The 10,914-nt window shown below is 38.4% G+C and overlaps 2 protein-coding genes across 2 annotated transcripts; one reads left to right on the top strand and one right to left on the bottom strand.

The window, feature by feature from the left end:
- Positions 1-907: 907 nt before the first annotated feature.
- LOC116030294 (translin) lies at positions 908-3,087 on the bottom strand. Its single transcript, XM_031272511.1, has 7 exons — positions 2,693-3,087; positions 2,416-2,512; positions 2,220-2,335; positions 2,004-2,048; positions 1,764-1,789; positions 1,404-1,539; positions 908-1,211 (listed from the first exon to the last, which is right to left on the bottom strand). Exons 1-7 carry the CDS (start codon positions 3,036-3,038, stop codon positions 1,108-1,110), a joined length of 870 nt encoding a protein of 289 aa, XP_031128371.1. The 5' UTR covers positions 3,039-3,087; the 3' UTR covers positions 908-1,107.
- Positions 3,088-4,288: 1,201 nt separating this feature from the next.
- LOC116028601 lies at positions 4,289-5,632 on the top strand. Its single transcript, XM_031270362.1, has 2 exons — positions 4,289-4,805; positions 5,198-5,632. Exons 1-2 carry the CDS (start codon positions 4,290-4,292, stop codon positions 5,594-5,596), a joined length of 915 nt encoding a protein of 304 aa, XP_031126222.1. The 5' UTR covers position 4,289; the 3' UTR covers positions 5,597-5,632.
- Positions 5,633-10,914: the final 5,282 nt, after the last annotated feature.

Raw genomic sequence — 10,914 nt, 5'->3', positions numbered from 1 at the left:
CACAACTACAGTTACATTTCGATATAACTACAGTTTCATTCGATAATATCAAAACAAATGTAAGGCAGAGTTTTTTGAGATGAACTGTAGTGTCAATTACGGGCTCCGTCTTTCACTTACTAAAACGACGTCTTTCAGTTACATTGTGGACCGCGGTCCACGATTATATTATTTGATAGATAAAAATAAAATGAATAAGAATTAAAAAAAACACTCATATAATAATAATAATAATAATAATAATAATAATGATAAAATAATAATTTATCATCAAATTACAATTCTACAGAATGTGAAATTGTAATTTCTGAGAAGTGAGAACCCTAGGAATTGCAATTTTATAATTGGAAGGAGTTGCAAATCCAATCAAACTCAATTCCATAGAGTTTAAGAAAAATGGAATTACAATTTCATTCTACCAAGCACTCCATTAATTCAATTCTTCTTACATTTTCAAAATGTGAATATTGATAAAATTCCTTTCATACAACTCCAACTAAAACTCAAATTCAAAAAATATTTAAAATGTCCGCAATAATAAATCTCTAAACATTAAAAATCAATGACTGGGTTTAAGAGCGCATTCTACATTCTATAATCATACACCATCTTTTCAAGGACCGGAAAGCAGATAACAAACGCAACATTTCAGCCTAATTGCCCAGATGTTAAGACATTCAAAACAATCTTAATCACCAGGGGAGAGAGATGGGCAATTGTTATACCATGGAATTAGAGTCCATCTTACATTGTAAACTTTGGTCCAAATTATAATGTCTACAATTAACATATTATATGTTTTCAGTTAATAAATTTGTAATTAACATGTTTAAGCAAAAGTGAACATTGGTCCATAATATAAGCCCACTCCATTTGAGGGCACTTTAAAACTGAACATGGAAAGGACTTTAAGAAACAGCTTGGGTATGACTAGCGCTAGAGATTTAGTTCATGACTAGTAGATCTCCACAAGGGCTCATTTGTAACAATTAGATAGTTACAGCAATCCAAGTTCAGTTGGCATTTTTTCAATTGTGCAAAAAACAGTAATACATCCTTAAGGAATCCAGAATTTCAGGAGAAATTGATATTGCAAAGGTCACAAAATCATGCTGCTTCTTCAGTTTCCTTTGAATTTGCATTGGTTGCCAAGCCTCGAATCTTTACATCATAATAAACCTCTTCCACTTTTCTGAGGTCATATTTCATTCCTGTCACAAAGTCAACCGTTTATGGTCAGCTTTCTATTCATTTTGAAAACAAGATTGGTAAGGATTGGTAAGTCAGGAGGGAGTAGAAAAGATAATCTTCAACTAATAACATTGAAATGAAATAATTTTTAAAATGCTTCAAGAGAGGAATAAGAGAGATAATGTAACTGAAACAACAAACTAAAACCATACCATCAAACTTTTTACGCAAGAAATCATTTCGGAGATTAAGCATGCGAAATGCAGCATGAAGATCTGTCATGAACTTTAGAACCTGGCGTGGGCAATCATAATCCCCAGCTGTCACTCTGTTCACCACATACCTAGGCTGCAAATTCCAAATAAAATTATCATTCTTCCAGCATAAAGAACATACAATCAACTCATAATCCAATTATCCTACATTGTTTAATGTAATAATGCCTGAGAATAATTTGGCTCAATTTAAACGGCAGTCTTTTAAGGTTCTCAAGTTTTATACAGCATACCAAACTTTCAAGCAAAAACTCATTCTAAAACTATGTCCAAAACATAAAAAAATGAGTATCTTACCAACTCATTAGACATGAAACAAATCCCTGACACAAAAATAACAAATGTTGTTAATATAAGATCTTCAAATACAGAACAGTGAAAAAATTGATAAGGTGAGAAACTTCATAGAACAGAAAAAACAAGAGAAACCCTAGGAGAATAGATGCATATGAGGACATATGAACTATTCATAAATCTAATCCCCATAAGTGTTTCCAGCATTACATTAGATTTTCAGAAAATGTTAAAGTCACTCACCAATAAGGTAATCTTCAGTATCAAGTCCAAAATCTGAAGGATTTACTGCAATTCAAAAAGTATCCCAATATCTCAGGTCTAATATCTCTTAAAAGAATTATGGAAAATGAAAGAATTACAGACATAATGTAACTATAACTCCCAGGTTCAACCAGTCAGTCTTAATATGCTAACACTAAATAACTTATTTGAATAGAAGAATAAAAGGAAACATACATCCCAATTTTTCCTCAACTTCACTATGAAGAAGAAGAGTCCCCTTCTCCAGCCAATGCATATATGCGAGCAACGACACCACAGTCTGTGTCTCACTCCTCCAATCACCATGATACCTATACATCAATAATGTCAATCAGTAAGCAAACAAAAGTTACAGATGGTGAGAAAAGAGACAATTGCAATTGCTACTAACCTATAATATTGTCCAGGGCATTCACGCAGAACTTCTAACAGCTTGCTATAGAGTTCCTTCAGCACCCCGATATGAACATTTGCTTTTTCTAAGACCTCTGATTGCATAAACATACTAAATTTAATTACTTCACATAAGTATTTCCGGGAGATGAATGTGCATGCATTTGTTTGTACACATATTGTTTTTCTATGTTTGAAATTTAAAAAAATGCAATTCACAGAGGCAAACTCTCCAATACATGCTTACAAAAAAATAAAAGTTCGTATATACCAACCGGGAACGGGGCGAGACTGGTGAACGAGGAGGAGGGTAGAGTGAATGAGCCGAGAGGTGGACTCCATCTCCATAGCCACAGCTCTAATTCGATCGCGTAAGCTCGAGGAGTCCAGCAGATTCTTCCGGAATTCCTCGAACTGCTTCTCAAGCTTCTCGGAAGAATGGGAGAGAGGCGCGTCGAGATCACCGGCCGCCATTGAAGTGCAGTATGAAACCGAAAGGGGGACGTTGCAGAGAGGGACTGAGAAATTGCGAGCGGGAATGAGAGTGGGAGGGAAGGTGGGTTTAGGGTTTAAGGCGGTGCGAGATAGTAGAGAAATGGCGTTCCGGTACACCGATTTCATTTTGGTATGCCCGACTTTGTGCTACAATATTTTTACGTACAAAATTTTGAAAATGATCAAATTTAGAAGGTTGTGTTACTTGTGAATATTTTTGAGAGCTATGATATACTCTTATCTTTCTTATTTTATTTATTTTGTTTATTGTTGATGTAATTAATTCGTTTTATTTACTTTTCTTTTAGTATTTTTAAATGTAATAATAATTTTTTTAAATATATTTTTAATGTCTCAATTGTTCTTTGAAATAATGATCAAATTGGTCATTCAACTGCAAAGCAAATTGCAATTAGGTCATCGAACTAAAAAAAACTTTAATTAGTTCCCTAAATAATGCAAAATCAAGCAATTCAACTTAAAATGAATTGTTGACCTGAAAATATGCTGATGTGGCGGTTACCGAAATTAAGAATATTTTTTAACATTTATTTTAATAAATTTAAATAAAATAATTATTTAAAAAAAAACAACAAAAACAAAAAATCCCACCTCGTATCTCGTTCGTTGACGGTCAATTACCTTCCCCGATAAGAAGGCAACCTCACCTTCTCACTGGAGGCCTTCTTAGTGGTCTCCTTCTCAGCAATATGATGACATAGCGGTTGTCGAATTTAAACATATTTTTAAAAATTTTATTTGAATAAATTTTAATAAAATAATTATTTAAAAATTAAATTTAAAAAAAAAGTCCACCCCAACCCCTGTACTTTCGTCAACGGCTAGAATGCCTTCTCCTGTTATGTTTTAAATTTTTAAATAATTATTTTATTTAAATTTATTAAAATAATTATAAAAAAATGTCAAATAGGCCACTGAACTTTTACACATTGTGCAATTGAACCATCAAACCAAAAAAGTATGCAATTGGACCATTAAAATTAAAAATTTGTGAAATTGTGAATATAGACAAATTTGTGGGGTACAAAAAGATGAGTCTCTTATTTTCCTCTCTCCTTTTGTGAGTGTCTTTTCCTCTCTCTTTCTGTGAGTGCGGAGTTCTGGTTTTTTTTTCCAAGGTTTTGTGCGGGTTTTCCCGAGATGGAGAAGGGTGGTTCTAGTGGATTGAGTGACGCTTATGAAGCGCTAACGATTGTGGATGACGATGACGGGGTCATTGTTGAGGAGGCAGACGCTCTGAAACCTACCTTTGATTACCGTTTTGCGGTGGTTGGTCGTGTGGTTACTGATAAGCCGGTGAAGTTGGTGGTGTTCCGGGATGTAATGGCAACGGCATGGCGTTTGGGGAAGGGAGTGATGGTTCGTGATTTGGGGTCTAATCGATATCTGTTTACTTTCTACCATGAACGTGACATCGCCAGGGTGCTGTCTGATGGCCCCTGGACTTTCGACCAAAATCTGGTCTTGCTTCGTCGTTTGGAGGATGGTGACGATCCGATGATAGTAGCCTTAACAAAGGCATCGTTTTGGATACAGATGCATGATGTTCCTGTGGGCTTTATGTCTGATAAAGTGGCGCGAATGATAGGCAATCATGTGGGCATCTATGAACAGTCCGATAGTCGGAGTTTTGATGGAATATGGAGGACTTTCATCCGAGTTCGCACAACGATCGATGTGACTAAGCCGTTGAAGGCTAAGATGAAGATGAAGAAGCCGGGTGGGGAGTGGTTTTGGGTCACCCTGCGTTATGAGCGTCTCCCATCATTTTGCTTTCATTGTGGCATTATCGGCCACGCTGATAAATTTTGTCCAGAAGCTTTTGACAAACCTATGCAGTCGACTGAGAGGCCGTTCGGGTCTTGGATGAGGGCTGTGTAAGAATTAAAACTGAACTGAAGTATATGAAATATAGGATCTAACCTCCAGCCATAGTTATTTGTTTGATGATTGCCTGATCTGCTTACTGTTGTTGCTTGAGCTTTCTAATTATTTTTCTCTCACTTGACTCAACTCTCTCAGATGGTGTACAAGACTGTATGTCAAGCAGTGAGGGGGATTTTGATGGCCTTTATATAGTTGCATTCCATCAATACACTAATCATGAAAATTTTCCTATTCTTAATTATTTGCACCACTTTCTGAATAAGAACAAAACATAAATTAGTGGATCCCTAATTTAGGTGTTAGTGTATCCCTGATTTAAGGTCATAGTGGAGTTTAGTGGACTCATACTTTTGACCTTTTATTATTTGTTCTTACAGGCTGGTGGTCGACGGGGAGGGACGACAACTCCAAATAAGTGGCTGGTTCTTGACCAGTCGACGGCGGGAATGTCGGCAAGAGCCTTAGGCAGATCGGGTTCTCCGGTGACGAGTAATGAGAAATTAATGCAGCAGGTCGTGGGTAATATGCCGTTACATGGATTGAATGTGGATAATGATGAGGGAGTGAGGGCATGTGAGGGGTCGGGTGAATTAAATGCTGAGGGAGGGTCTGAGGGTGTGGTCTTTACTGACCAAAAAAGGAAAAAAACGATTAGTGAGGGGGAGAGTGAGGAATCTGGGCCGGGTATTTGGAATAGCCCAATGATTGTGGAGGAAGTGGGACATTTTAATTCTGAGGAGGTGGGCTCTGGATTCCAGGCCCACCGGGCCCAATGAGTTGCTTTAGTTGGAACTGTCGTGGGCTTGGAAACCCATTAGCAGTTCAAGTGTTATTGGGCTTTGTCCTTCAAAAGAAGCTTGATATTTTATTTCTGTCTGAGACTTTATGTACTGCAACTAAGATGGAGCGTGCCCGTGTACGACTAAAATATGACAATTGTTTTACGGTTGACTCGGTGGGGAGGAGCGGTGGTCTTGCTCTGCTTTGGAATGGGGGCTTGGACGTGGAGTTCGTAGGATACTCGAATCACTATATAGATACAACGATAACGATGCCCGATAATAGTACGAGATGGAGGTTTACAGGCTACTATGGTCACCCAGAACGCTCTCGGCGTCGTTACTCTTGGAATCTATTGAGGTATCTGTCTACTTTAAATGCTTTACCCTGGGTTGTAATGGGAGATATGAACGATATAATGTGGAATTGGGAAAAGGAGGGTCGAGTCGGTCATCCGGAGTGGCTCAGAAGGGGGTTCAGTGAGGCGGTGAGGGAGAGTGGTTTGGGTAATTTTGCTTTTGAGGGTTGTCAGTTTACGTGGGAGAGAGGACGGGGAACTCCGGGATGGGTCCGAGAGAAGTTGGATAGAGTTCTGGTGTCTGGGACTTGGCAAGATTTATTTCCAAATGCTAGGGCTTGGGCACTGGAGGGGGGTTATAGTGATCATCTACCCTTGTTTCTACAAACCCAGGCCGTGGGGAATAGAGAGTTTGTGCGCCGCCCACGTTATGAAAATTCTTGGGGACTGTTGCCGGAGTGTAGAGAGGTGGTAGAATCTGCCTGGAACTGCTGTTCTGGGGAGTCTATTGGGGTGCGATTAGCACGATGCGGGAAGGAGGTCGCCGGCGAAATAAGGAGGAGGTGGATGATCTAAAGTTCTGTAAACATCGGATGGGTTGGCTGCGGGGACGGCGAGACGCTCAGGGTGTGAAAGAGTTTGGGGAGGTCCAGAAACAATATATTGGTTTAAGTCCAGGCTCAGAGCGATAGATGGAAACAACGAGCGAAGGAGCATTGGTACATTGGCGGTGATAGCAATTCTCGTTACTTCCATTCCTCTGTCAATTGGCGTAGGAGGCGAAATTACATCCATTCTCTGAAAGATAACAATGGCGTGAGTGTGACTGATCAGCATCAGAAGGCTACTATTATGGTAAATTATTTCCAGAATCTGTTTCGGACAGAGGAGGGGAATGATCGGCCAGTATTAGAATGCCTCTCAAATTGCATCTCTGTTGAGCAGAATGACAATCTGATTCGTGCAGTTACCCATGATGAAGTTAAAGCAGCAGTTTTTATGATGCACCCAGACAAGTCCCCAGGTCCAGATGGCCTCTCTCCGGCTTTTTTCCAAACTCATTGGGACGTGATAGGAGACGAGGTAGTCCATTTCTGCCAATCTTTTATTACTTCTGGTCACCTGCCAAATTCAATTAATGACACCCATATTATTTTGATTCCTAAAAAGAAACATTTTGAATTGATGTCTGACTTTCGTCCTATTGCACTTTGTAATGTTGTTTACCGCATTTTGGCGAAAGTTTTAGCTAATAGATTCAGGGGGGTGTTAAATAATGTAATTTCCAGTGCCTTTATTCCGGGTAGATCCATTATTGATAATGTTTTGATTGCTTTTGAATCTACTCATGCTATGCATAGGCAAAGAAAGGGTAGTGGGGGATTTGGGGCTCTAAAAATTGATATGAGTAAGGCCTATGACAGAGTCGAGTGGGGCTTTCTAGGTAGAGTCATGGAAAGGATGGGTTTCAGTGAGAAATGGGTGGGCTTGATGCGTGAGTGTGTGACCACGGTGCAATATAAGATTCTAGCTGAAGGTAAGGAGTGGGGGCCTATTATTCCCGCAAGGGGGTTACGGCAGGGTGATCCTTTGTCTCCATGTCTGTTTATTGTGGTAGCTGAGAGTCTGAGTGCTATGTTGCGAGTTCAGGAAGATGGAGGGGCCTTGCATGGGGTGTGTGTGGCTAGAGGAGCTCCTATGGTGTCTTATCTGTTCTTTGCAGATGATTGTTTGCTTTTCTTTAGAGCAAATAACCTCGAGGCTGGGCTTGTAAGGGAAATCCTTCGGGAATATGGGGAGGCGAGTGGTCAGCAGGTCAACCTTGAGAAATCTACTATTGTTTTTGGGAATAATGTTGAGAGGGAGGATAAGGAGGCTGTTTGTGAGGTTTTAGGTATCCACGAACAGCATTCGCGAGGGAAATATTTGGGGCTGCCAGGCTGTATAGGGAGGAGAAAGAGGGAGATTCTGGGGTTTATTCGGGACAAGGTTCGGGCTAGAATTTTTCATTGGGGTAATCGTTTCCTCTCAAGGGCGGGTCGGGAGATTTTGCTTAAGACTGTGTTGCAAAGTATTCCGAATTACGCAATGAATGTCTTCCTTCTTCCGAAAGGATTGTGTGATGAGCTTGAGAAGCTAATGAATGCCTTTTGGTGGGGGTGTGAGGGGCGTGGGAGAAAGGGGATTCGATGGGGTACTTGGGCTGATTTATGCCGCCCAAAGAGGTTTGGGGGTTTGGGTTTTAGGTCAGTGCGAGAGATGAATGTGGCTATGCTTGGCAAGCAAGGATGGAAATTTTTAAATGAGTCGGATGCCTTGGTGACAAAAATCTTTAAAGCCCGTTATTTTCCCAAATGTTCCTTTCTTGATGCTTTGCCTGGGTCTAATCCGTCGTTTGTTTGGACTAGTATTCATGCGTCTCAGAGTTTGTTGAGGGAGGGAATTAGATGGAGAATAGGGGATGGGGAGAGGGTGACTGTTTGGAATGAGCCTTGGTTGCCGGATGGTAGTAACCCATATGTTTCAACTGCTAAACCAGTTTATTTGGATAATGCTCCTGTGAAATCTCTGCTTTATAATGAAACAAAGCAATGAGATGTGGAATTGTTGACTGATATCTTTTGTGAAAGGGATATTAATCTTATTTTAAGCATTCCCATTGTTTCTATGGATATGGAAGACTCCTTATACTGGAAAGGTGAGGTTAGTGGTGTATATTCTGTCCGAAGTGCTTATAGAATTGTCAAGGGCTTGTATGTATCTGATCGGGGGGATGAGTGGACCGATATGTGGAAAATGAATTTACCTCCAAAGATTAAGAGTTTTTTCTGGGCATTGTGTTCTATGAAGTTGCCTACTAAAGACGCTTTGATTGTCAAACAGGTGCAATGCGATCCTATGCCCTTTGTGCGGTAGCGAAAGGGAGACTATTATCCATCTATTTGCAAATTGCCGGTTCGCTCATCAATGTTGGTCAGTATTGAATAAGGATTGGCAGTTAGGAAGGATGGAATCAATTAGAGAATGGATTGAGGATATGTGGAGTCATTTGCTGCCTTATATGAAGGAAAAGATTGTGACTGTCTGTTGGGCTATCTAGTCTAATAGAAATAATCTTATTTGGAATGATAAATCCACAGACCCCTGCAATTTAGTTCATCATGCATGTATGTACGTGGCAGATTGGCAGTCTGTCCAGAGGAATTCTCCCCATGCTCCACCTTCCATTCGACATCACTCTCAAAGGTGGATTCCTCTTCCATTGGACTTTTTTAAAGTAAACATTGATGCAGCACTTGATGTGCATTCTCGGCGTACTGGCTTTGGATGGGTGGTGCGTAATCACGAAGGGGTCGTGCAAGCAGTTGCCATGAAATGTGTGGAGGGATTATTTACGGTTCGTGAAGCGGAAGCTATGAGTGCTCGAGAGGCGTTGAGCTGGATAAAGGCGAGTGGTTGGCGGAAGATTATTCTTGAAACTGATGCCCAGGTGGTCACTACCGCGGTTGCTCAGGGTAGTGATAAATCTCCTTATGGTGGCCTTATAAAAGAGATTGTGGTCCTTCTTCAGGATTTTGAGTCGGCTACGATCGTGTTTTTTCCCCGTGGACTGAATATACCGGCTCACACTTTGGCAAAGACATCTTTTCATATTTCTAGTAGTAATTTAGTTGAGTACTGTGATTTTATTCCTACTTATTTGTCAAGTGCTTTGTTGAACGATTTTTAGTTTTAATGAAGTTTTGTTTGTGATTCAAAAAAATTAAAAATTTGTGCAAATAGCATTTTTTTACTAGTTACTTCCAAGTTTCTCTTAAATATGATGTCATAATGTCAAATTATATATAAAAAGTTATTTTAATTATTTTTTTAAGCGAATACAAACTAGCTTGTTTACGAGCTCTTAGTAAACGAGAATACAATTGTTCATACATATTTGTTTATGAACCAAGTTTTAAAATTTATTTATTTATTGATGTTCATTTACCTTAATAAACGAACGCTTACTGAATACGAAAACGAGTAATTACCGAAAGTTCTGTTCGCTAACACTCTTAATGGGGTGCAATTCCATTTTCCATATACACACCCATGAGCTTCAGCTCACATCTCTCTCTCATCTTCCCTCTATGATCTAGCAATTGTTCTATTTTCCATTTTAGATTCGAGATTGAATATAGCAAGAACGATTTGTTCTATCGGCCACTAAAGACAAGGGAAATTAACTCATTAGAAAAATAATATAAAAATTTGAAGGTACCAAAATATCATTGCCTAAAATAGGGTTTTACTGGACCGATCAAAAGTATCCAAAATATGATAATCTAAGATGTTAAATGACAAAAACGATAGTTTGAAACTAAATTTAAAATTACCACAAAATACAATGTGGTATCCAATTGTGAATATCGTTTATGAATATTAATATTTGACAATTGTAATTAATATTTATATGTAATTTGCATAATAATGTTTATATAGTAAGTACATTTAAATTATTTAAATTCGAAATTTTCAAATCGTGCGGGTGGTATCCGATAGCACAATGATTTATAATTTGAGTTGGTAAAATATTGTGACGATCAATATAAACAAAGAATTCAATAGTGCAAAAGAAAAAAATATATTTAGCAAAAAATTTTGAGGATTAATGCTTTACTCTATCATTGTTTAAAACCTTATCAACAATAAAGTTATTTAAATTTCATGCAGTGTGAGACACATACAAAATTTAAGATATCAACTATACTGAGTACAATAAAAAAATAATAGATCAAAGCTTTTTAGATGTTACCAGATACATTATACCGATTACAATATTCTTTCAATAAAGCATTAAATAACACTCTGTATAAAAAAAAAACATGTAGTAGTGTTATATTTTCCAAATATAATCCAAATCTTGATTGCTATTGCAAAATTGTTCATATCATTGAACCAAATATGATTAATACAACTTATACAAGTATACAACAATTCCTAGTCATTCGAAACTTAAAAATCTAATAATTGTAT

This window comes from Ipomoea triloba, chromosome 9 (assembly GCF_003576645.1).
Source record: "Ipomoea triloba cultivar NCNSP0323 chromosome 9, ASM357664v1".
NCBI classification, from domain to species: domain Eukaryota; kingdom Viridiplantae; phylum Streptophyta; class Magnoliopsida; order Solanales; family Convolvulaceae; genus Ipomoea; species Ipomoea triloba.
This window is presented reverse-complemented; position numbering and strand designations above follow the sequence as displayed.

Excerpts from the sequence above, each read along its gene's own strand:
- LOC116030294 (XM_031272511.1), bottom strand. The coding sequence starts at position 3,038 with ATGAAATCGGTGTACCGGAACGCCATTTCTCTACTATCTCGCACCGCC. Across the intron at positions 2,336-2,415 it reads TGCCCTGGACAATATTATAG|GTATCATGGTGATTGGAGGA; the intron begins GTTAGTAGCAAT and ends ATTGATGTATAG. Across the intron at positions 2,049-2,219 it reads AGTTGAGGAAAAATTGGGAT|TAAATCCTTCAGATTTTGGA; the intron begins GTATGTTTCCTT and ends TTTGAATTGCAG.
- LOC116028601 (XM_031270362.1), top strand. The coding sequence starts at position 4,290 with ATGGTTCGTGATTTGGGGTCTAATCGATATCTGTTTACTTTCTACCAT. Across the intron at positions 4,806-5,197 it reads CGTTCGGGTCTTGGATGAGG|GCTGGTGGTCGACGGGGAGG; the intron begins GCTGTGTAAGAA and ends TTGTTCTTACAG.